General features: G+C 38.8%; 1 protein-coding gene across 1 annotated transcript in view; it reads left to right on the top strand.

The window, feature by feature from the left end:
• Positions 1-1,654: 1,654 nt before the first annotated feature.
• Positions 1,655-27,423, top strand: part of kcnh8 (potassium voltage-gated channel, subfamily H (eag-related), member 8) — a 385,185-nt gene continuing 359,416 nt past the window's right edge. The window contains exon 1 of the mRNA XM_048612148.1: positions 1,655-1,730. Within this exon, the coding sequence (XP_048468105.1) occupies positions 1,655-1,730 (76 nt within the window). The remainder of the gene's footprint in view (positions 1,731-27,423) is intronic.

Here is a 27,423-nt window from a genome sequence, read left to right as displayed (position 1 = left end):
AATCTGAGCTTCAAAAGCTTTCAAAGGCAGCTTTAGTGAAATGGTAAAGACTATGCAAGTTTGGTGTGTAGATCAGACTGGCTATTGTGTTATAGATTCTCAGTCTGGTGGGCAGACTGACTCCTCTTCATTCTCACAGTAATATATGAAGATTGGCAAAGGCTAAACTGCTTTTGCAATTCCTACAGATGTCTTGTCAGTATCGAGAGTTAGAGAGAGTGCTGTTGCAAGGTTGTGGTCATGGACTGAAACGTTGGCTCAAGATCGAACTTTCCACCAATAGCGCGGTACATTACTTCCGTTTTGTTTCATGCAGATGGAAAGGCCACATGCATTAGAGGGGAGGTGCATCCAACTATACACCGGCAGCTATAGCACAGTCACTGCCGAATAGGTAACTATGAAGTATCCCTTTCAAGATCTCATCTTTGCCTGCAGTTATCTCAGCTTCAGCAGCTTTCTGTCCATGTGATAGCTTATTTTGATGTTGGGATCATCAACATATAAAGCATCCGACAACATTGACAGAGAAGTACTTGAAGTGGTGTGGCACTAGCACACAGTCTTTCTCAACTGCCGGAAATGAGATTCCCCCGCCTTGTCAGACTTATTTTTGTTGAGTCTTTTTAAATTCATCAGAATACATGAGAAGGTCAACATCTTTGAACATTGTGTTCTCCATTCCCAAAGGGATTGATCTTTTAACAATAGTGTGGCAACACTTCTGCGCATCGTTTGAGTGGTTGGCCAATCTTAAAACATTTCTCTTTCATCCCGCCGATCATCCGTCTGAAACGATTGACTATATGGCATGAAATGACAATTTTCATACTTTCCATTAATAACTTTAGATTATATATGATACATATTCGCTACTCAACATGCGGCCACGATTTACGATCTATAGAATAAACGCTGCAGCCGGTGATCATAGTTGTCCCTGCTCCCCATTTGGTAAAATGTACAAACCTTCATGATTAATAGAGCAGTGTGAGCTTGTTTTTATCAAGGTGAATGACAGAGTCATCTCCACCACTGTAACAACTTTGCCTTCCACACTTGCTAAATTAGGTGTCAGTAATTCGTCAGGCTGCATGCGTTAGGCTTTCTCACTGACAGGAAATCCCAGGGGACTGCTACATACACTTGCCAGTCAGCACAGCCAACGGCAAATTGAGATAATGGCGATGAGTGTCAATGTTAATAGGGCCATCTCCTGAGAAAGGACTACACCAAACATAACTGGATACATTCCTGGTCTGGTCAAATCCTAATGGTGCTGGATCTGCGCTGGACACATTTTTCCACTCCTCTGGCTCAGCTTTGTGTGACATTCCCTCCCCTTTTCGCTCCTGCTCCCTGGTTCTCTCTGATTAGTGGTGATCTCTCTCCGCTGTTCCTCGTCGTGACTGGCGTTTTCTCTCCCCAGCCTGGCTGCCCTTGTTTGTGTGTGTGTGTGTGTGTGAGAGAGGCGCTGTTCTTTCTCTCTGTCTGTCTCTCTCCTCCTCCTCCTCCAGCCCCGGTTCTTTCGCTGTGAGTGGAAGGTGCTTTCATTGAGCAGGAGCTTCGTTCTGACCCCTCTGATCTCTCCCTCGCTCAGTGCTCTAACACAGCCGCTTAAGTTTGATGGGGAATTTCACACCGCTCCGGAAAAATGCCTGTTATGAAAGGATTATTAGCGCCACAAAACACTTTCTTGGATACCATAGCAACGCGCTTTGATGGGACACGTAAGTTTCTTTTTCTGTCTCAGGTCTGTTTTGCACGTGAAGAGTTCTAAAGGTGTAGGGATGCAGGAATGAAGAGGAAACGCTGCTTGGGGGGACTGGGACAAGTTAGTCTAAGTCCCGGATCTCAGTGGCGCTGAGAAATGGGTGTGAACAGCTCGTTCTGGGCGATGTTTGTCAAGCGCGTCGCTGGGAGCATTTCTCCAAATGAATGTGGGGAGCGTTTCGTGAAAGAAACGGCCAGATGATGAGATGTGAGGGACATTTGCCAGTGTTCACCGGTTTCAAGATTTAAACCTTCAATTCTTTGACAACCGAGTGTGGATGATTGACTGTCCCGAGTCCCCGGGAGTTATTCTTTTAGACCCAATTATAATCCAGACTCAGGTTCCGTGAGGCACACGCTAACTCAATTGGTGTAAAGGTTTTATACTTTGAGAAATGGGTTTTAATGAGACAGGAGAGATTGACACACTCCCCACTGGTTTGGACTGGGATGTAATGACGATTGATTTCGGCGATCTGGTTTAACTGTAGTTTTGAAACTCCTTACATTAATTGCTGGGAGTACATAACAAGAAATCACAGATAAAATGTCCATGATATTTAGCCTTTTCATTTAAATTGTCACACATTTTAAAAGCCTTCATTCTCTCTTTCAAATTTCTTTTCTGAAGCTATCATGTAACATTCCTTCTCGATGTTGTTGAATATACTTCTAGCGGTGAGTTATCTACCTCTGGCCGACTTTCTAAAATTAGCCTCGAATGTTCAGAGATCGTTCATTGGCTACTTTGTCGGATTGATGAATCTGTTAAACTCCTGTCATATGATATTTGTTAAAGGGGTAGTGCTGCTGAAGAGTGCAGGAGAAAGTTGGTGAGTTTGATACCGGTAGAAATCTGACGTTCCTCGGTCTGCACCTTACAACCTAATAATTTAGAACGATAAGATTTTTCGCAGTGTGCGCCTTTCATCATAGCTTCTTATAATGGATTTAAGCTTCTTTGTAAAAAAGAACTCAATGAGGTGAACCCCAGGTTTTGTGTGTTCGAAAGTTAATTTAAATGTTAGGTAACGGGTAGGTTTTGCCATCTGGCCTTCCAAATTGCTGTCCGATTTTGATAACGAAATATACTGAGACTTACGAATCAGATTTAGACCTGCGAAGCATTTATTCAGCTCCCAAGGACAGAATACTTTCTGAGTGAGAAATGGAATGGAATTAGCCCATCTATTAATGCAGAAACCTTGCGTCAAATACTGCCTTAGGATATAGCTATTTACTGCAATTAGGTTCTATAATCTTAAAGCGAATAAATTTAATGTTATGACACCCGACTCAGCAAAATAATGCATTGTACATTATGTGACTTCACATCCGGGTGTATAAAATTGTGCATTTTTCAACGAACAAGAAAAATGCCAATAATGCACCATACGCGACATAAAGTTAAAACAAAATCAGACATATTCGAATATCAGAAATGTATTATAAAGTAATAAAATAGCATTATGTTAGAAACTCGAAGTTCATAAACTTTTAAATCACTTTACAATTAGAATATTAGATTAAGTGGTATGGAAACAATTTATAGATATTCTGTTGATACAAGGTATTAAACCATTTGTTTCACACTACAGTACACTACTGTACAGTCTGTCACAGCTGAATAACTCTTGCGAAGCTTCCTTTAACCTATTGGCAAAGGTCAGATTACAACAGAGGGCTGACTTTTCCAAATGTATAGCTGCCAAAATGAAGGCCTCTTGCTGGGAATACATAACAAGAAATCGCAGATAAAATGTCCATGATATTTAGCCTTTTCATTTAAAACTCGTGAAAGCAAATTTGATACTTCTCAATATAATATTTGGTAGGAAAAAAAGTGCTGATAGCATTTGTTTGAATAATAACTCCATACATGCATCAAATGATACCCTTATATAATCATACTCACTAAAGTTCACTGGATGTTGTATTGGAAATTCAGTCCTCTGTATTGACTCTAGAACCCATGAAGTCTCACCACTTTGAGAAACATAAGGAAGCAAATTTCCTGCTGACTATTTATCATCCTATTTCAGGTTACGTTTGGTAATCATGGAGTCATAAAGTCCTAGAGATGTACAGCACAGAAACAGACCCTTTGGTCCAACTCATTGATGCCAACCAGATATCCTAAATTAATCTATTTATATTTGCGAGCATTTGGCCCATATCACTCTAAACCCTTTCTAATGATATACCTATGCAGATCACCTTTAAATGTTGTCATTGTACTAGCCTCTATTATCTCCTCTGGCAGCTCATTCCATACACGCACCACCCTCTTCGTGAAAAAGTTGCTCCTTAGCTCCCTTTTAAATCTTTCCTGTCTCACCTTAAGCCTATGCTCACTAGTTTTGGACTCCCCTACTCTGGGAAAAAGACCTTGATTATTCAAACTTTCCATGCCCCTCATGAATTTATAAACTTCTATAAGGTCACCCCTCATCCTCTGATGCTCCAGGGAAAATAGACCCAGCCTATTCAGCCTCTCCCTACAGCTCAAACCCTCCAACCCTGGCAATATCCTTGTGAATCTTTTCTGCATCCTTTCAAGTTTCAAAATATCTTTCTTATAGGGAGACCAGAATTGAACATAGTATTGCAAAAGTACCCCTGTACTGAATTATATTGTCTATTACTAAGATTAGTTCCGTGATATTTAACCTTAAACTCATGACCCTTTAATAGATGTGTCTGTCCATGATAGTGTTAGTAGGAGTGACTACTGCACAGTATTTGTGCAAAGAATATCTTCCATTATGTCATATGGCAAGAACATTCTGCTAAATGGGATAGATTAAGAATAGATCCAGGGTATGCTGGGAGCCACTGGCAGCAGCAGAATCTATAATGATAATCTGGAACAGCATGGCTTGACATATTTCTCAAACCATGGGAGATCACACCTGGCACAGAACCTGGTGCATTTGAAAATCAGGTACCAACCTGTTGAAGCTATGGCACAGGACTCCATGCTAAACAGTGAAAGCAGCATTCTGTAGACTGAGCTAAGCAATCACACAACCGGAAATTTTGGTCATCACCCTGCCAGTGTTCAACCTATCTAATTTACTGCATGTTACATCAAGAAGTGACAAAATAAAGCCTTTAGGTACCAACAACATTGCAGCTTTCATGTTGAAGATTGTATGGTACTGAACTATCTGCACATCTAGCTAAGCTGTTTGCTTACTGCTACAACATGGGCATCTATCTGGCAATGTGGAAATAAAATCATAAAATGAATACAGAAGTAAAGAAGCCCCAAGTCCAGCTCTCTGCAAGAACCACCCAGCTAATACCACTGCCCTGCATTTCATCACAAATCTGCAATTTTTTCTCTTTAGATGCTTATCAAATGCAGTTTGAAAGCTCTAATTTAACCAAACTCCATTAGACAATTGGGTACAGTGTTCCATTTCCTAACAAATTGCTGCACGACATAAAAGTAAACCCAAAAAGTGGAAAATAAACTGTTCTGCCAATTGTCACCTTATTGGCCAATGCCCAATCACTAGGAGAGTGATAGAATGAATAATCAACAGTGCTTTAAGGCAACAATTAGTCACTAATACAGAAATTGGTGGAAAACTCAGCAGGTCTAGCAGCATCTATGGAAAGAAAACAGAGTCAACATTTTGGGCCCAGTAATCATTCTTCAGAACTGACTTTTTTGGTTTACTTACTCACTAATAATCGTCTCTCCAAAGTTCAGTTTAGATTCTGCCAAAATCACTTGGATTTAGTAGAAATCAAATTCATGGTGTACACATGGACACAGGATGACCGTAATAGCTCTTGACATTAAAGCAGCATTTTAATAAATGGAGAAAATCCTCTTGTGGCTGAAATTATTTATGTGATTCTGTGAGATCAAAGACCTCAATATATGGATATTGCTGTAGAATTTCTCAGGACATAGATGTTTTTAATCAACCTGTTCATATGTCTTACAATATAATCTGGAGTAGGTGGGAGGAGTAGGGATTCTATCATTGCACCACAAGGGCCCTAATTCTCAGAACAAATTTTTTAAATTAATAAAACTTGAACCCAGGCCTCCTGGCTCAGATAAAAACCAAAAGAACTGCAGATGCTGTAAATCAGGAACAAAAACAAAGTTGCTGGAAAAGTTCAGCAGGTCTGGCAGCATCTGTGAAGGAAAAAACAGAGTCAACGTTTCAGGTCTGGTGACCCTTCTGAGGAAGTTCTGAGCAAGGGTCACCAGACCCGAAACGTTAACTCTGTTTTGTTCTTCACAGATGCTGCCAGACCTGCTGAGCTTTTCCAGCAACTTTGTTTTTGTTCCGTGTTTTTATTCCTCCTGGCTCAGAGGTAGAGACTCTACCATTATGCTGCAAGGATCCCCATATTTCTCAGGACAGCATTGTAGACCAAACTATATTCAGCTGCCTCATTAAGGACCTCCCCTTCATTGCAAGTTCCAAAGTGAGGTTCCCTGCTAATGAATTACACAATGTTCAGTTTTATTTGCAATTTCTCAGATAATGAAGCAGTTCATGCTAAGCAAGCCTCGATAACATTAGGGATTGTACTGATAAATGGCAAATTACATGCTGTGCAAACATCGACCAATGACAATTTCTAACATGAGAGAGGTCACTTTGACGTTCAGTAACATTGTCATCATTAAGTAGGCTCCTGGCTGCTTGGAGCTCTCCACCACAAGGTACAAAGGAAAAGTGTGTTGGAAGAGACCCCATTTGGTTGACAGGGTTTATGTGTAACAACACTCAATAGCTCTACACAATCCAGAACAAAGTCGTATGGTTGATAAAGACCTCATAACATTCACTTTTCCACCATTGGTGTACTGTGACTATGAATAGAGTGTTCCGCAACAAGTTGCCAAAACATTTTTTGCAGCATTGCCAAAGTCAAAAACCTCCATTACTTAGAAAGACATAGATAATAGTTGCAAGAGAATATAATCAGCTTCAAGTTGTACATAATTCTGCTAGAACATATATCACCATGCTGGTTCACAATTTGAGAGCTTCCTATCTAACAGCATTATTGGATTACCTTCACCCATATTAACTAGACTAATTCAAAAAGAAGGCAAATCACCACTTTCATATGGCAACCAGAATGGGCAATAAGAGCTGATCTTGCCAGTGGTGCCCACAAACTAAAAATACTCATAAAATTGGAGTATGAAGGAATATTGAGATCAATGTGGAAGAATTACTTGATAAACTAAAGTGACTTAAAACTTCAAATTCCCTTAGCCAAACAGTATGCATTTTAGGATGATAAAGCATAAAACAGGAAAATTTGTGATCACCTATTATCACTGTAAAGGAATCTTTGGCCATTGTTGACTTTATGTAGGACTGGAAGAAAACAAATACAATATATTTAGAAATGGATACCACTATAATCTGGCCAATTATATTTGAATTGGCTTAACATCAGTAAAAGGATAAATTCATTAAAACTATTCTGAGAGATTGATGGAATCAGCATAAATAGATTTAGTTTACACAAATTATGCCTCATATAGTTTGCTGCCTTCTTTGAAGATCTGATTGATATACATAGATGGTAAAACTCTTTATGACAGTTTATTTAGACTTTCAAAGTCTTTGACAAAGTTTCACTAAAGACTAAAAACTTTGAAAAATAATCATACGTAGAATGCAGAAATGGGTAAAAACTAGTCCAGAACAGAAAAACAGAGAATACTAATGAGGAATGAAACATAGCCCAAATGAGTCAGTGCTTGAATCTCTTTTGTTTTGAATCTACATTAATGCTCTAGACGGTAAAATCGAAAGTAAATTTCTAAAACTTTCTGACAAGAATAGAAACAGACCATACATTTAAAATTTATAGAAGAGTTTTAAATCAGCTGGGCAGACAAAGCAGCAAAGTAATCCATCACTTCTCATGCCTTGAAAGAAATGGTACAGCAAACTCTAGGATATATAATTAGAACAGGTTTAGTGGGCGGTTATCTTAGTTGGCTGAATGACTAGCTTGCGATGACACCAACAATAGGGGTTCAATTCCTGCACTGGCTGAGGTTACCATGAAGGACTGTCAACCTCTTCGCTTGTGGTGTGGTGACCTTCAGACTGAATCACCACTAGTGCAACTTTACCTTTTGTAATTAAAACAAGCAAATGCAGATCTACTGAAATTTTGTGAAATCTACATAAGGAATTGGTTAAACCACACTTAGAGCATAGGCTGTACTTACCTGCATTGGACAGCACTTTGTTGGCTGCCTGCTAAGTATAGGAATTTGGGAACGGGAGTCAGCCATTCAATCTCTCAAGCCTGTTCCATTGATCGCATCAGGTCAAGACTGATCTGTATCTTAAATCCATCCATTTGCTTTGAATCTGGTTCCTCCTCACTAAGCGAAAGCCTAGTGATATTGTCATTAGATGATTAATCCAGAGATCCCAGGCAATGTTTTGGGAACCTGGGTTCAAATTCCATCACGGCCAATGCTGGAGTTTGAATTCAATAAAAAAAAAGGCTGTGCTAATTGTTGAGGGTAAAAAGGCACTAATACCCTTTGGGGAAGGAAATCTGCTGTCTTTATCTGGTCTGGCCAACATGTCTCTTCAGGCACACAGCAAGTTAGCTAGTTAGGGATGGACAATAAATGATGGTTCAGCCAGTTGTGCCAACATCCTGTGAATAAATAAATGTTAAGAAAAGGACTTTAATAGATTGCTATTGAGGTACTACCCATTTTGCTGCACTGGCCAAAATGAATTTCTACCCCACTGTGCTCAATGCTTGTTATAGAATAACAAATTGAACTTTATTTAAGGGTGATATTGGAAGGCACTGTTAATTGAATGGGAATTTGCTTAAATTAGCTTCATCTCACAACAATCATGTGAAATGTCCACAAAATCCTCAATATCCATAATCGTAGCTTCTCCCATGGAAAACTGCAGAACCGACAGGATATATAATAGGATATGGGTTGTGGATATCACCTTTGATTGGGTTGGCAGTGTCAGGAGTTTGCTTGTTGCTCTTAATTGTGCAGTAGACCTGCACACAGCCAGTTAGAATAAAATGCAATAAAATGTTACCAGCAAATGGAGGTTGAGGACCCACTTTTTGTCTGTCATCAGGGTTCTGAAGCCTGCAGTAAAATTCAGCCTGTTTACGATAGCATGTACAGGCACTTTGAAATGGATTAGCTGCGAAACATGAATGAAATTTCAGAGGAGATGCCTAGAGAGGAGACTTTATGAACTCATATCTTCACATCTTATTTCTTTAGCAGATCAGTGGCTAGCTCTATAGTCTTTTGATCTGATGATGCGTGTGAGTGTATGAGTGTGTGTGTGTTTTACTTGCAGTGTAACTGAAATCAGAGTGATCATCTGTGAAATTGACAATGATGGTAACTATAAAAGAGATACTCTTGTAGATTGTTAAACTGAGGCTTTTAATTACCTTTTGATAGACATCAACAGGGGGTCATTGAGGATCTATCAGCTCCCCTGTAGGTAGCCATCAATAGGTAATTAAAGAGCTGGCATTTAGGAATCGACAACAACCACTGGCCAGATTCCATTTTTGTCAATTTCACAGATGGTGGCTCTACATTTTGCTACATGGAATCAAGTACTGTACTTTTCCTCACCATAGCAGACACGTATTCAAATTATTTTTAAGGCAAACTGTGGATCTACCTTCAATTCTCTGAAGAAGAAAACCCAATTTTTTAGCTGTATAATAGTTGAAAAAAAATCTGGTGACTGAATTATTAACCAGAGAGATGGTGAACATCCCTCCTATTCAATTCATTGAGAGTTAAGTTTCTTGAGTAATTTGGGTGAATATGTTTTTATTCCTTTATTCATTGATGGGATGAGGGCATCGCTGGTTAAGCAGCATTTATTGTACATCCCTAATTGCCCAGAGGGAAGTTAAGAGTCAACCACATTGCTAAGGGACTGGAGTCACATGTAGGCCAGACCAGTTAAAGATGGCAGTTTCCTTCCCTAAAGGACATTAGTGAACCAGATGGGTTTTTTCCTGACAATCGGCAATGGATTCATAGTCATCATTAGAGTCTTAATTCCAGATATTTATTGAATTCAAATTCCACCATCTGCCGTGGTGGGATTCGAACCCTGGTCTCCAGAACGTTATCTGTGTCTCTGGATTAACAGTCCGGTGATAATACCACTAGGCCATCACCTCCCCAATTCTTGATACAAAAGCAAAATATTGCAGAATAAAAAGAAAAGATATTGCAAATACTCAACAGGTCTGCTAGCATCAATGGGAAGTGAAACAGTTCATATTTCATATCTATGACTTTTGTCAGGACTAGGAGAAATTAGAAACAAAATCAGAAATTGTTGGAAAAAGTCTCAGCAGGTCTGGCAGCATCTGTGGAGAGAAAGGATAGTCAACATTTAGGGTCGAGTGACCCTTATTCATAACAGGAGAAACCAGAAATACCAGAGGTTATATAGAAGCAAATGAAAGATCAGACACCTTGGGAAAAGGAAACAAAGGGAAGATCAAAAATGATAGAATAGAGGGCAGGTGAGATTAAATGGCAAAAGTTTCCAAGAGGGTTTGATTTTACAAAACACTGGATGCTAGAAATCTGAATTCTAAACAGCAAATGGTGGAAACAACCAGCAGATCTTTTTAGCATCTGTAGAGGGAAATAATTTGACATTTTACATCAAAGACCTTTTCATTGTAAGAAGAGCAGCAAATATCTTCCATCATAGCTGATCCCAGGATTAAGGGAAAAGTGCCATAAGGACAATTGGATCTGTAGTCTACAAAGAAAATGATTAAGGATTAGGAAACTCCTTGAGTTTTATTGAATTGTAAATGGCACTAGTTGATGTGGAGTGGATTTAATCATGGAAAAATGTAAAATAATCATGTATATCTTGGTGTAATTGTCACTCTGCTTGCCTCCCATTCTTTCATTCTTTTTGCCTCCCTCTTTTTGTTTGTTTTTCTGCCTCTGATTCTCATTCGGTTTCTCTTCTTGTCATTTCCCTATCTTTTAGTTTGTACTGTACTTCCCAGATCATCGTTGTTATAGCAACAGCTGTGAGTATTGTTGTAAAGGTTTCTTGGAACAATAATCACACAGAACCACGAATGTTAGATTTCTAATAATAACATAGTAACAGTTTCAGGCTGGAGAAGACTTTCAGTCCAACTAGTCCAACTATTGCAGTAAATGAATACTGTGATACTAACCCTGAGTCTCGTATGTTACGAAGAACTTTTTCCCACTACCCACTACTTTCTTGTTAAAACTTTCCTCCCAATGTCCCAATGGTAACATTGTAGGAGTTAAATGTTGTTCACATTGATTTAATTTTTGAATGTTTCATATCAGCACCATGGGGAGTTTGTTGCCAAAAGAGCTATCAGAGCATTTGAAAATGTATGTTATTTATTTTATTTTCCCTGAAAGGAATGTGTTCAGCCATGGACTAAAGGCCAGTGTGAGCTTTTGTGATTTAGTGAGATAAAGTGGTTCATTTTCATTGTTTTGCGCAGCATTGAGAGGGTGCTACTGGCTGTAAAATTGGAAACAATCACCATAGCAATGTGATGGCTTCATTTTGAAAGAGGTTTACCTCTACATGTCCAAAGCACTCACCTGCTTTGAATACACTTGCCAGTTTGATACCTATTGTTTACCGGCCAAATCTTTATGAATCCGAAGCGTCAAAAATCTTTCACTGCCAGAAATGGTGGTTGATCCGTACACTCTGTCGGTCAGTCTCTTAAGAATCATAATCAACCCCAAACTGTTAGCCTGTCATTTCTTTTATTCCTCATTATCGGTCAGAAACACTACCTATAGCTTAGAGAATGGAATCATCATACTAAACTCCCTTTCTGTTTGTTACTATATTCTGTAATCACATCAATGCTATAATGTGTTGCTGTGATTCATAACCTCTCTTATTGCTGTATTTGTGCCACTACATTAGCACATTCACAATGTAAAGTGTGCATATACCTTTACAAAATTACTTTTGTTGGAAACATCCTTCAGGAAAATCAGTGAATCCAGTCCATAGTACTGATATTATCACTGGGCATCTCATATTTAATAGACCAAAATATTTATTTACTATCATTTAAGAAATTCATTGCAGGGAGATGCAGGCTTAGTGCACTACTTTTAAGCCTTTCAATGGCATTCTGTCAACATTTATATGCCACATGTTATACTGCATAGTGCACCTGAAGACATTTGATACCTAGGTTTGATTAACTAAAAAAAATTGATTTTGTAAACTGTCAGTATTGGCAATCTCTGAGGTTATACCACTAGTATGCAGTATATTCTCTGAATTTACCAGTAATCTTGAGAATGAATGTTTAAATTTCTATATGCCGTGTCTGTTATATGACATTATACAATTGTATGCCCTATGACATTTCAGTTTAATGGTGTCTGGGCTCTTTGTCATCAGTGTTCATTGTATAATCCTACTCCACCTGTTTGCCACAAGGTAGTTGGAAACTTAGGAAACAAATGTTATTGAATTGTTAAGCATAAAGTAATAGTTGAAGAAAAGATCTGCAATCTGATTTTTGGGGCAGAACTTTTTGTTGGAACTTCTAGTAACAACCACTGCATGATGGTATAAAACTGAATTCAACCTAACATTCCATTGATGGTCATTTTGGAACTGAAGTACAACTCTAAAACTCACTGCCAAATTTCAGTGACTACATGTAAGAACCTCTTCATGTACCTCACAATATGATTAATGAGCATTGTGTATGTATAGTTGTAAGAGTGTAATGGGTCCTTGTCTTGATTTTACTGTTTGCTGGCATATGTGCTGCATGAATCAAATGGATATTCCATTCAGGGTCAGAAACATTATTAATACCCTAACTGGACTGAAACATATGCACTTACCTTTAGATACCTTCTGCACTGCAAGCTCATGAACAGAGGCCTCCTGTTAATAACCTTTCCAGGAATTCAGCAGCAAAGGGGATCCACATGGAAACCAGCAGTTATTGTGCAATATTTTGTGATTTAACTGTTCAGCAGCACAGCCAGACATTTTGCCAGTTGACATGAAAAGGTAATAATGTAGGGCAACTAAGGTGCCAGGTGGGTGAGGTAAGATGTCAAATGTGTGGGATGCCACATAAATGATGGTGTGCTTAGAGTGGATGCGATTTGGATGTGGAAGAGGATTAGGCCACTGTAGAGCGAAGTTTTGGATCTGAGGCGAGGATGGGGGCGACCTTACTATGTTGTGTCCTCAGGGTATTAGACTGGCCTCTGGGAGTGTTAAGTGCAACTGGAAAAGGGCATTAGCAGTGTTAGGTCTGGGTTGCTCAGACTCGCAACTGGGATTGTTGGGTCTGAGTGGGTCAGATTCAAACAGGATTGGTTGGGGGTTGGGAATCGTGTTGGGTTGGAATTGGGATCTGGTGTGGACGGTTGTCAGGAGTCGAAGATGTCTAAGGATTTAGGGAAGGTGTAATGGGCAGGGAGATCTGTGGTGAGTCAGTTATGAGGTGAGGGGGTAGGGAGAGGATCGGCTTAACAGTTATCGTGAGTAACTTTTAACTTAGACAAGGTGGATGCATCTAAATTCTCCTCTTTGGGATTATGGGTTACAGGAAGAAGGCAGGAGGACGAGGTTGAGAAACATATCAGCTATGATCAAATAGTGGATCAAAATCGATAGGCCGAATGGCCTAATTCTCCTCCTATATGTTATGGTATTATGGTCTTTGGGAATGTTCTAGATGTAGGGGAATTGCCCATTGGAAAATTCAATTTCATCAGCAATTTGCATAGAATCAGCAATGTCTGGGACTCTGCATGGTTGCAACACACCACTTCAGTCTACACAGCTCTGACTTTCTGGCCATCAGAATATCAATAGTGTTGATAAACCCTGTAGCTCAATATCAAGTGAGTGGTGGAATAATATTGTGCACTTCTCCCTGTTGTATATCACTATGATCTCATGAATATTTCAGGTTGTTTAGCAGCAAAATAGACAAATTTGAACTGACAACATAAAAGCATAAGCAAGTCTAGTATGAAAAAAAATCTAGCTATTCTTTTTGTAAACTTGCACTCTCCAATGTACCATGTGCACTTGTTTCACATTTGTGAAAACGTTGCTTATAATTGTGGCTAAATGCCAAATTGCTAAGTTTTTTACTTTCTGTCCTTTGTTTTTGTGTTTTTGTTTTTAATTCTCTTTTGTAATGATTCTATAACTTTATAACTGAGGCATAAAAGCCAACAGTAGAATTCCGAGATGGAAAAAACACAGCATAATTTTGAATATGACTAAATCCAAGTGGGTTGGAGCAGAGCTGTAAAGCAGAGAACATGAATAGAAAAATCAGGTATAACCTTGCCACCAAATCACATTCTTGTCCCACATGTTTTGGGAATGTATTATCACTGAATTTGTTGTAATATGTCATAAAGCCAAAGAACAATTTATATTGTTTGACTCTGCCTTGTTGCATAATTCAAAGGGCGTTTTCATTTTGCCAATAGTAGGGGAGGCAATGACCTAGTGGTATTATTGCTGGACTGTTAATCAAGAAACCCAGATAATGTTCTGGGTACCTGGGATCAAATCCTGCCACGCCAGATGGTGAAATTTGAATTCAATAAATACCTGGAATTAAGAATCTAATGATGACCGTGAATCCACTGTCGATTGTCGGGAAAAACCCATTTGGTTCATTAATGCCCTTGAGGAAGGAAGCTGCCTACATGTGACTCCAGACCAACAGCAATGTGGTTGCCCTCTGGGAAATTAGGGGTGGGCATTAAATGCTGCCTGGCCAGTGATGCCCTCATCCTGTGAATGAATAAAGGAAAAAAAGAATAAAGATAAAAAGCAATAACAGCATCTTGCATTTATGTTGCCAAATTAAGGTGGTAAAATATCTCAGCCAATTCTCAGGACAAAAATGAGATAAAATGTGACACCATACCCAAGACCAGTTAGGATATTTGCCTGGAAGCTTCAGCAAAGAGGTAGATTTAAAGATGGATATAAAAGGAGGAGAGAAAGGTGGAGAGGCAGAGAGGGCTGGGGAAGGAATTACAGAGCTTCGGGTGAAGATCCTTGAGGACTATAGAGTGTTTGATGATTCACATATTGTTCACATTCCTATAGAGAACTTTTAGAATGAGATATTAATTTGGGTGCTTTTTAAAGAGTTAAGTGTACATCTAGTCAATGCAGCTACTACTCAACAAGTTAAAAAAAAATGCAGGTCTTGTTTGAGCCTTGTTGATTTTGTTCTTACCTTCTGAAAAGATAATGGCTGAAATGAAATACTCTTTGGTTGCACCGAAATTATCAGCATTTTAAGCGGCCGTACTATGCTTCACAGAATGCTTTATGCTTTAATTTGGTCACCGCAAAATTCAGTCCTGTGAACCAACACCGAATAGTGTTGAGAATAAGGATTCTTGCCAGTTCAATGTTAATTTGATAAAGGCACATTATTGAAAAGGTAACCTTACCACTAAATTATGTTGTATTAAAAATAATGTTTTTACGCCTACAGTAAATATACTCATAATGCATTCCAGTACTTGATTCTATGGTACAGGTACAAATTGCATCTCCGATATTAATCAGACAGAAGTTTTCGATGTTTGCATAAAGAATGCTTATATATTTTTATTAGGCATTAATATTGCCTATTTTGCCAATCAGATAATTTGTTTATGCAGTCGATTTGTCTAATAATCGGCTAATACATGTCCTATAAACATTCTGAAATACATGGGTATTTTGAGTTACGTTTTTAATGTAAATTTTACAGTCTTTTGTAATATTTCTCATTATAATTCTTCCTGAAATGTTTAGTCATAATAACGCAAATTGTATTTTAATGCTAGTCAATTTAACACATTTTCATTTAACATTTAAACTTGAAATGTAATATTAAAATGCCTGAGCACTAAGCAATTAGCATTTCTCTTCTCATTAAAGATCCAGATAGGGAATTATTAAAATAATAGCCTTAATCGCAGCTCATGTGCTTTTATGGTAAATAATGTGTGTGTTTTTCTATTAGCTTGCTATTTCTCTTTGCTGATTTTATTCATGATATTGAGCTTACAATGTGACTTATAGAAAATAACTCATAACTTAAAGTTATGTATGTATGAATGTGTTTTGTACTTGAATGAAATACAAAATTGTATAATCACTTTCTGTAACCAAAGGAACACATTTTAAGAAAGTGGATTTGAATACTCGTGCAATATAATTGTCAGTAGACCAACTTGTATTGAATTCCTGGTGTTCTCATTTAACTTAACATGTTTCCTAATTTTACAGCAAGAAGATAAACATTGATGAACTAATAAAATGCACTCTAGCTTTCTGATGTTTTGACCTAAGAACATTTCTGGGGGGAAAACAAACAAATGCAACTGTGCAACTAAACCCTGAAATGTATAATATTCTTAGGTGACTTAATAGGGTAGACATTGAGGGGTTGTTTCCCGTTGTGAGAGAGACCAGAGAACATAATCTCAGAGTGAAGTGTTGTTCGTTTAAGACAGAGATGAGGAGAAATTTCTGCTCTCGGAGGGTAGTCAATCTGTGAAATTCTTCACTACAAAGGGCTGTAGAGGTTCAGTTGTTAAATATATTCAAGGCTAAGACAGACAAATTTTTAATCAGTAAGGAAATCAATGATTGTAGGGAAAAAAACAATATAATACAGTTGAGGTAACAAAGTGTGGAGTTGGAGGAACACAGCAGGTCAGACAGCATCAGAGGAACAGGAAAGCTGACATTTCGGGTCAGGACCCATCTTCAGAAATCTGAAATCAGAAATTCTTCAGATTTCTGAAGAAGGGTCCCGACCTGAAACATCAGCTTTTCTGTTCTTCTGATGCTGCCTGACCTACTGTGTTCCTCCAGCTCCACACTTTGTTATCTCTGACTCCAGCATCTGCAGTTCTTGCTATCTCAATAATGCAGTTGAGGATTGTCAGATCAGCCATGATCTCATTGAATAGCAGAGCAGATCAATGGGCTGAATGGCTTACCTCTGCTGCTAATGCCTTATGGTCTCGTAGGTACATTTTATGCCTGTACAGATTTATTTCAAACTCCTTAGAAGTTGACGCTTGATGTTCTCTATGCAAAGTGATTGGTCTATCATTTTGATTTATAATTTAGAATGACAGCTACTCCTAAATATATAAAGTAAAACAATAATGCTGTCATAACAATTTATGTTCAGGTTGAAGAATGTGATAAAGTGGTAAGGTAATAAATGCTTCACCATGTTATTAGAAGCATTGATCCTCATTCATGAATACATATCAAAAAGCAACTGTGACTAAAATTTCTGTGATTTATTTATCTTAGAATACAAATGGTTTTTAAGCCACTGGTAACTAGCATTTGAAAAAGAAAATTTATGATTTACAATGACATATATTAACAACGGAGCTGGAATTTTCATCCCTGCTATGCCCCATAGATATCTGCCATTAGGGGTAACAGTGATCTCTTCTTTTACTGCACATGACATGTAATTTAGAATGTCAAATCAATGTCCAGAAATCTCCAGATGGTGAGAAGGGGGAACTTCATTAAATATAGAAAAGGAGTTTCAGATGACACCAAATAGATGTGTCCTTTGATTCTTGGCTGCTGCCCCAGATCTGGAGTCATTCATCAATAATTTTACACTACAGCATTGCTTATTAGCAGTTGTAGATGCTTAGAAGGCCAGAAGAAGACAAAATATTGGCTTTGTTGCTTTGTAAGTGTCTTTGTATTTTGTATCAAGCTTCTATATCAGTTTGTTATTGGAAAGGTTTCTTCACACACCGTATTCTGTATATGTTCCTGAAGTATCGACTATGGGTTTCCCTCTGGAAATCGAATTATTATTACACTTTTGGGAGGAAGAAAAGAGGATCAATTGAAGATTGCCAAATTAAGGCAACATCATGGGAGGCATGTATTGGCTCAGTGGTTAACACTGCTGCCTCACAGCCCCAGGGGCACAGGTTCAATTCCAGCCTAGAGTGACTGTCTGTTTGGAGTTTGCACATTTTTCTCCTCGTGTCTGTGTGGGTTTTCACCGCGTGCTCCAGTTTCTTCCCACAGCCCAAAGATGTGCAGGTTAGATGGATCGACCATGCTTAATTGCCTATAATGCCCAGGGATGTGCAGATTATGTGGATTACCCATGGGAAATGCAGGGTTACAGGGATAGGGTTGGGGGCTGGGGCTGGATCTGGATAGAATGCTCTTCGGACGGTCATTGCATTCTCAGTGGGTTGAATGGTCTCTTTCTGCACTGTAGGGAATCTATGATTTGATTGGACTTACTGAATCTTTCTACCTAGCAACCTAGACTGTGGTGGACTTAGCTGAATTGTCATGAGGAATTCTGGGTGCATCCATACTGTACTTAATCTCAGATTTGGTCTGTCACTGCTAGTGCCAATGAAGCTAATTTCACCCCTTTCATTTCTTGTCTCAAGTTAATTGCAGGCATGGGGAGGGAACCTAAAAAAGCCAAAAATGGACAAATTCTCTCATGTCCATTGTATCTACTTCATCAACCATAAAGTGGAGTGTTGCTGGAGGAATGCCATTCTATCACGTACCCCACACTCCACTTGCTACACCCTGTTTGGTTTTCCATTTTGTTTGATTTTGACTACTTTCATCACCATCCCTGTTCAACCTTGAGGAAAACTCAAAACAGATCTAAATGCTTTACAAAACTTATCAAAAATGTGGAAGAACCTATCACTCCCCACCCCTCAATTCAACCACTTAGTTTTTAGTCATCCAAGTCTTATAATCTCCACCACACAGTTTTGAGGAAGGGTCACCAGATCTGAAACGTTAACTCTGTTTTTTCCTTCACAGATGCTGCCAGACCTGCTAAGCTTTTCCAGCAGTTTTGTTTTTGTTCCTGATTTACAGCATCCGCAATTCTTTCGGTTCTTATAACCTCCTTGTTCCTTCATGAAGTAACTGCAATGAGAGCTGCAAAATCATTATGGAAATTAGTTGACCCAGAAAACGTTATGCTCAGTCAGCACAGTCAATTCTGTTAGATTTCCAATGGACCTTAAACACTTTGGACTAGCATCTTTCAGATCTGAGAATCTACTCATATAAATTAATCAGAGGCAATTTTCTTGATCTCAGAATGGAGAATCTATATAAACTGAGGATTGGTACATTTTAATTATTGTTTGATTCTAAAATACATTCTGGAATAAGGTGGCAGATTTCTAAGGTAGGGATTCTCATGGACCTATTTCTGAACCTTGAATATGGCGTTCTAAATTCCGTAGGGTTAAATTGGTCAGGAGCCCTCATTATATAAACTAATCTTCCTGCTGGAGGTAGCCCCACTGGTGAGGCTGGAAGAGGAATCCATTGGGATTTTTGGCTTTTAAACTCTGTTGCTTTTCATTTAAGAGGTAGAGGAAGTCATGGCAGCTTCTCCTAGAAGTCAGTAGTCCAAAGCAAACATGGAAATTGCTGGAGAAGCTCAGCAAGTGTGGCATAATCTGTGAGGAAAAAACAGAGTTAACATTTTGAGTCCAGTGACCCTTCTTCAGAACCAATGAAGAGTTTCTCCAGCAATTTCTGTTTTTGTTCCAGATCACCAGCATCTGCAGTGTTTTGTTTTATATCAGTAGTCTAAAGGTTTTGTACTTTCAAAATCAAGTAAAACTCAGCCGAAGCAATCGGTAACACAGATCCAAAATATTCCATTTGCCAAATATGACATGACATTAATGAATGTGGCTTTCCTGTAGATAACATTGCTTCAACAAGCTTTCTGACTGTTTGCACCCTGTGTTGCACTGCAAGTATATGAATGACTGAATATAATATTTACAGATATCAGGATTTTACATCAAGCGTAGGAACCCACTGACACATTAATGAGGGAATATTCATCCTTGACAGCTACTCAGGATGCCTCATGTGCATCTTAAGCACCTTATGCCAGTGATCACCTTTTTAATTCACTTGATGAGTTGTATTTCCTCAATTTAATTGTTTAGGGGAACCTTGATTGTGTACTCAAAATTAAATTTGTGCTTCTTTCTATCCTATGATTTAATATAAAACACATTAATAGCATGGATATTTGGCAATTTCACAAATAGTCTACAATTTTTTCCTTTAAAAATGGGAGGCCATGTAGCTCAAGAAATATCAGTGCTGCCTCTGGGTTCAATCCCACTCCACAACTTGTTTGTGTTCGTAAGTGCTCATAAAGCAGGTTGGCAAAGAGCTTGCTAATCCTTCAAAAATTCCCCACTATTACTCAAATCGGGAGAAAAATTATGTATACAGACATGAAACTTTTTTGTAAATATTGCAATATTAAAATATGATTCCACCTGTATAAATTGTTTGCCATCATTTTCATTTTATTCATAGTCTACATGCAATCAAAAATAATTAGCTTGCATAAAATATTTCCTGAGCAGAGAAATACAATTGCTGCTGCAATTTTCACTAATAAAACTGTTCAGATGGCATTTGATTCATTCTATCCACCTGAAAAATTGAGTTTGGGCTTTGGTTTAATATCTCATCCAAGAGGCGGTACCTCCAACAGCACAGTATTCCCTTAATGCATTCAAGTGTCAGTCTAGATTGAGATTTGAAATCACAATGTTCTAGCTTGGAGACAAACTGACTTATCTCATAAAAAGCACAAGTGTTTTCCTGGATACTTTGACCCAAGGAGAATTAAACAAAGTAAGTAGATTGCAGCTTCAAAATAATTCACAATGGATCATATTTCAGATTAGGAAATGTGGTCAATATTCATTCTGAATAAATGTATATACTCTTAGTTGAATTCAGCTGTAATTTGGATTCATTTGATAACTACAAATTAACAATTTAAATTTGGTAAAGACAAAGGCTAAATGTTTTTGCAGATTGAAGCAAGATAAGACTTAGGCATAAAGTCAGCTATGCAAAACATAAATGATATAGATGTGAGTGTGTTTAAAAAAAATTGAATGAGAAAGAATTTGTCAGAAAGACACCACATTCCGGCAATTGCAGCGTCTAATTATTTCTTTTGATCTGGTGTTGACTCTTCCACCACACTATTTTCAAGTCCCTTCCATATATTTATCCCTTTTATTTTAGAATCAGTGCCTTTTTCCCTCTTTATCTCATTGTCTTACTATAATCTAAACTAATATCCCATATTTGCCTTTTCTATTCTTGCCATATTATGTGCTATTTTTTATGATTCTGTGAGATATCTCTTTTCCAGACTGATCTACTGAAGTCTTAATATCTTTCATTGACACTCATATCCTTGATGAAAAGATTAGCCTTCTGGTTTTTCTCTGCATTTGATATTTCATTCGTTTTTGGATGCAGTACTCGTGTGGAGCCTGACTAGAGCACTGTATGGTTTTATCGCATCCTCCATTGCATGATATTTTACTGTTTAGGCTGTGTATGTACGAAAATAAGAAATAGGAATAGGAGAAGACTATGCAGCCCTTCGAGTCTGATCATTCTGAAGAAGGGTCCCCGGACCTGAAATGTTAAGTCTGATTTCTCTTCACAGATGCTACCAGACCTGCTGAGCTTTTCCAGCAATTTCTGTTTTTGTTTTTGTTTCTGATTTTCAGCATCTCTTTTGGTTTTCTGACCATTCTGATCTTGTCCTATCACTCCTGTTTCCATTTCATAGAACATAGAAAAGTACAGCACAGGAACAGGCCTTCAGCCCACGATGTTGTGCTGAATGTGATGCCAAATTAAACTAATCCCTTCTGCCTGCTCTTGGTCCATATCCCTCCAAACTTGCATATTCATGTGCTTATCACAAGTCCCTTAAACACCCCTATTGTATCTGCCTCCACCACCACCCCTAGCAGCGTGTTCCAGATTCCTACAATTCTCTGTATAAACAATTTGCCCCTCACATCTCCTTTGAACTATCCCCTCTCACCTTAAAAGCATGCCCCCTAGTTTTAAGCATTTCAACTCTAGGAAAAAGATTCTGACCGTCAACCCTATTTGTACGTTGCAAAATTTTATAGACTTCTATCAGGTCTCCCCCCAGCCTCTGCCTTTCAGAGAAAACAACCTGAGTTTTTCTAGCCCCTCCTTATAGCTCATACCCTATAATCCAGGCAGCATCCTGGTGAACCTCTTCTGTGCCCTCTCCAAAGCCTCCACATCCTTCCTATAATGTGGCAACCAGAATTGAATGCAATACTCTAACTGTGGCCTAACCAAATGACATCCTGACTCTTGTTCTCAGTGCCCCGACCAATAAAGGCAAGCATGCCGTACGCCTTCTTTACCATTCTATCTACTTGCATGGCCACTTTCAGGGAGCTATGGACTTGAATCCAAGATCCCTCTGTACATCAATGCTATTCAGGGTCCTGCCATTAACTGTATACTTTTCCTAAACATTTGATCTCCCAAAGTGCAGCACCTCACACTCATCTGCCATGTCTCCGCCCATAACTGTAATTGATCTATATCCCACTGTATTCTTTGACAATCTTCCACACTATCCATAACTCCACTGATCATTGTATCATCTGCAAACTTACTAACCCACCCATCTACATTTTCATTCAAGTCATTTATATATATCACAAACAGCAGAGGTCCCAGTACAAATCCCTGTGGAGCACTTCTAGTCATAGACCTCCAGCCTGAAAAACACACTTCCATCACTACTCTCTGCCTTCTATGTTCACTCTTCGTATTGTTTGATTCCAAAAATCGTAAAACACCTGTCTCCATGAACCATAATTATATTTGATAATGTCACATCCACAATCTTCTCAGGTGGAAAATTCCAAAGGTTAACAGTGTTTGATTGAATAAGTTTCTTCTCATCTTTGTCTTCAATAAATATCCACTTGTTCCCCTTGCTCTGGATTCTCCAGTCAGGGGAAACAATGTCTCAGCATCTATCTTATCAAATCACTTTGTAATCATGAATATTTTCATGAGATGCCATGAGAGTTAGCTCAACACCATTCATCGGGTAAATCCTGTTATTAAGGAAGTCTTTCTCATAACATTCTGCTTGTCCAACAGAACCATCTGAGATGTCTTGGATATATTCACTGGCATAAAGCCTTCTTCTTGGTCTTAGTCTAAGTTACTATACTCGATGGGATAGCGATGGCCTCGTGGTATCATCGCTGGACTGTTAATCCAGCAACCAAGGCAATGTTCCAGGGACCTGGGTTCGAATACTGCTGCAGCAGATGGTGGAATTTGAATTCTGGAATTAAGAATCTAATGATGATCGTGAGTCAATTGTCAGAAAGCCCATCTGGTTTGTTAATGACCTTCAGGGGAGGATATCTGCCATCCTTGGGTCTGGTAGCATCTGTGAAGGAAAAAACTGAGGAAGGGTAACTGGACCCGAAACATTAACTCTTTTTTTCCTTCACAGATGCTGCCAGACCTGCTGAGCTTTTCCAGCAACTTCTGTTTTTGTTCTTGATTTACAGCATGCACAGTTCTTTCGGTTTTTATCTGCCATCCTTACCTGGCCTGGATTACATGTGACTCCAGACCCACAGCAATGTGGTTGACTCTTAACTGCCCTCAGGGCAATTAGGGATGGGCAATAAATACTGCCTAGCCAGTGGCACCCTCATTCTGTAAATGAATAAAGAAAAAAACTAATGGAAAATTAGGAAGAATACCCACACAAACACTTTGTTGAAATTAGGTTAAATCTTAATAAACAGAATTAATTTATTATGTATGACTTAATAGTTAATTTCATTACATCTGAGATACATGACAGCCTCTTGTGAGACAGCGAGCTATACTCAAGAGTACAGCTCAACTTAGAGACATTTGAACACCACTAACTGTGGTTCGCCCTACCAAGAACAGTCCTTTGTATCCTGATGGTGGATATTATTTGTGATATGAGTTAATCTTTTCTGGTACTAACTGCTTATATCAAAGTTTCAATGTTGTATTTGGAAAAGCATAGTATAATTAGAGGCTAACTGGCCTCCATTCCTTATTTTCTCTTTCCCTCCTTTCTTGAATGGCAGTGTTATACTTGCTGACTTCTTCAAAACCAGTGCAATCACAATCTCAGCAATTACCTCTTTTAAACTGTCGCTTCCTAGGGATTTGTTGGATTTTAGTCATGAGTTTCTTCAGTTGTTCAACATTATTTGAGTTCTTTTAACTGTTGCTCATCATTGGTTGGATAAGTCAGTCATCAATTCTATCTAAACCCCTAGGGCTGTTTAGCTTTCGTTCTTTGTCCACAAATTGTGCATGAAAAAACTATGTAGATTTAAGGGTTTATGTATGAAGATTAATTTATATATCTTCAGTTTGTGTCTGCTTTTTACATTTTCTTTATATTTGAAGCGTATTTGCAGCTCTCAATTCAGTAACAATGTTTATTTAAAGCCCTTTGGTTTAGATATTAATTTGTAATTTCAAAAGCTTGAAGATAAAAATCACCCATGTTAGTGGAATTTGCATTTCAGTTAATACAGTTCACATTCTATACACCAGTTTTGTTAGATTTTAAGCAATGAGTAAATCAAGTTTCATAGTTTGCAAATTGTTGGAGTATAGAAAATTCTGAATATGTTTTGTATATTTTATGTCCAAATATATAAACACGTCACTTCTGTAAAAACCTTTTGACAGTCTTATGATTCATGGCTTTGCACAGTTGTGATGTACCCTTTTTTGTGAGCAATATTATTTTAACTCTATTCATAGACAGACCATTAGCTTGACTTTACCATTATTGGCAAACATATATTCAGCATTTGCCTTTAAACTCAAAACAATGACTCTTAGCAGCTTTTGGTGTGGTAGCTCCTGATAGTTTCCTATGGTATTTTTCGCAGCTAATAGATAGTTTTGAGAGATGGTTTCATATATACAAATGAAAGACTTTTTTCTTGGATGGTGTTGGCCTCAATGAAGGGCAACGCTGACTTGCTCTGACACCAAATTCTATGCCAGTCTAGCAACAAATGAATGGCTGTCGGGGCTCACATCCCTTTAAGGGTCAGAGCCGCTTCCAAGAGTTGAAAGTCAATCAGAGGGCTGGCAGCTCCAAAGTCCCAACACCATCACCAGCAGTGATCTCTGCTTGAACTGTGCCTAGCTGCGAGACTCACTGATGGACTCCAGCCTTGCAGAAAGGTAATTAGAGCTGGAGATTACCATGGATAGTCAGTCACACCCAGCCAGCAGTTTGGTTGGTATAACCGGGCAAGTGAAGTATTACTACATAACTGGACTTGGCCGCTCCGGGCACCTCCTCTGTGGGACACAGGGTTCCTGAAATTGGACAGGCCTGTCCGAAACACAGAGAGAGCTGATCAGGGGTTGTCGTGAAGTCTCCCCACAGGATGCAAGGTCCATTTAATGCTGGTAAAATGTCAGTCATTACAACAAGAGGCCACTTAAGCCATCTTCTCAAAGGCAATTAGAGGTTGTAATAGATATTGACCGTGACAAGTGATGCTTACAACCCGAAACTGAATGAAAATGAAACATGGAATACAGTTTTGTACCCTCTCCTGTGGTGAATTTGTTGGTTGGGGACACTTAAACAGGGTGGTGGACAGGCATTACCTTCCTATTGTTTGCTTGTGGTGTCCCAGGGAGGAGGGTTGGGTTTGGGTATTGGGGAATGGGCCAGTCGGTGGATAGCTCTTTCATTATCGAGCAGTTTTAAGCAGGCAGGAGATCTGCCCTGGGTAAGCCTGTTGATTACGTGCATGACTGGATGTCTTTTTCAAAGAGAGGTAATGAGGCTTTCATCGACACTCCTGTCACCTCCACAAGATTCCATCTGTGATCTCTAATGGTTATTTTATAATGATGAATCCATGTTCTCAAGTCATTTGAATTAAATAATAACTAATATTAAAGCCTGTCTTTCATTCAGAGAGCTATACAATAGCAATTATAATGAGCTGTGTTGTAAGTTATGCTCATTTAAAAATTCTGGAGTAATTCCTCCTGTCTCTGGGAGTCTCCACCATTGGAAACATCTCTCAGAAATGTGCAAATAGAATGCTAACAACTTTTTTGACCATTATTTTAAATTATTGGAAAAAATATGTGCAATGGGCAGGAATTCTAGTTTGATCTCTTAAGGAGTGAAAGTCCCCATGCAGAGCATCAAGTGATAAACTTATTTCTCAATTTATTGTTTAATTAGTAGAAATGGTCAATAATAATGACCCTTGTTGCTTGTTAATCGTAAATCTCACCCAAATGATTTGAAATCTCTTCAGATGTTTTCCCCTTTGGTTCCCCTTAAATTATAAATCACTTGTCACATCCTAACTTGAAGGACAGATGAATGTCAATACCCTGGGTGGTGCAGAGGAGATTTACTGGAAAAGTGCCAGGAATTCAGGAAATTTAGTTACATGGAGAAACTAGGGATATTTGGGTTAGCAAAGTGTAGAGCTGGATGAACACAGCCAAGCAGCATCAGAGGAGCAGGAAAGCTGATGTTTTGCGTCTGGACCCTTCTTCAGAAATGGGGGAGGGGAAGGGGATTCTGAAATAAATAGAGGGAGAAGGGGAGGTGGATGGAAGATGGATAAAGGAGCAGATAGGTGGAGAGGAGACGGACAGGTCAAAGCTAAGAAGTTACCCTCCTCCCTCCGAGCCTTTCTGCTCCTATGATGCTGCTTGGCCTGCTGTGTTCATCCAGCCCTGCACCTTGTTGTCTGCGTTATTTGGGTTATTCTGTTATCATGTTATTATTTATCACAAAGGGAGTTGAATACAAACGTAAGTACAAAAAACAGAAGTTGATGGAAATGCTCAGCAGGTCTGGCAGCTTTTGTGAAGAAAAAAATCAGAGTTAACGTTTCAGGTCCGGCAACCCTTCCTCAGAAATGATGGTAGCAGGAAAACGTCAGTTTATATGCAGAAAATAGGGAGGGGAATGGAGTAGGGCAAAAAATGATAGGATACAGTATAGAGCCCAAAGAGAGAGAAGAGCAGTTGGACAGACAAAGGAGTTGCTAACGATCAGGCTGGGAGGGTGAATAGCTGTTAATGGGGACTGTTAGTGACTAACAACAGATAGTGTTTAATGGCAGGCTATGTGATAATAAGGCCTGGTGTGTGGCGTAGGGGGCTGGGACATGGGAGAGTTTAGGCCCTAAAATTATTGAACTCAATATTGATTTTAGGGCCTAATCTCTCCCATGTTCTCGCCCCCTACCCCACACACCAGGCCTTGTTATCACATAGCCTGCCATTACACACTACCTATCATTAGTCACTAACAATCCATATTAACAGCTATTCACCCTCCTAGCCAGATCGTTATCAACTCCTTTGTCTATCCGACTGCTCTTCTCTCTCTTTGGGCTCTATCCTTTATCCTTTCATTTACTCCCTACTCCATCCCCCTTTCTATTTTCTGCAGATCAAACAACGTGTTCCAACTACCACCAGTTCTGAGCAAGGGTCACCGGACGCGAAACGTTAGCTCTGATTTTTTCTTCACAGATGCTGCCAGACCTGCTGAGCATTTCCAGCAACTTCTGTTTTTGTTCCTAATTTAAAGGATCCGCAGTTCTTTCAG

This window comes from Rhincodon typus, chromosome 2 (genome assembly GCF_021869965.1).
Source record: "Rhincodon typus isolate 14 chromosome 2, sRhiTyp1.1, whole genome shotgun sequence".
NCBI lineage: Eukaryota > Metazoa > Chordata > Chondrichthyes > Orectolobiformes > Rhincodontidae > Rhincodon > Rhincodon typus.
This window is presented reverse-complemented; position numbering and strand designations above follow the sequence as displayed.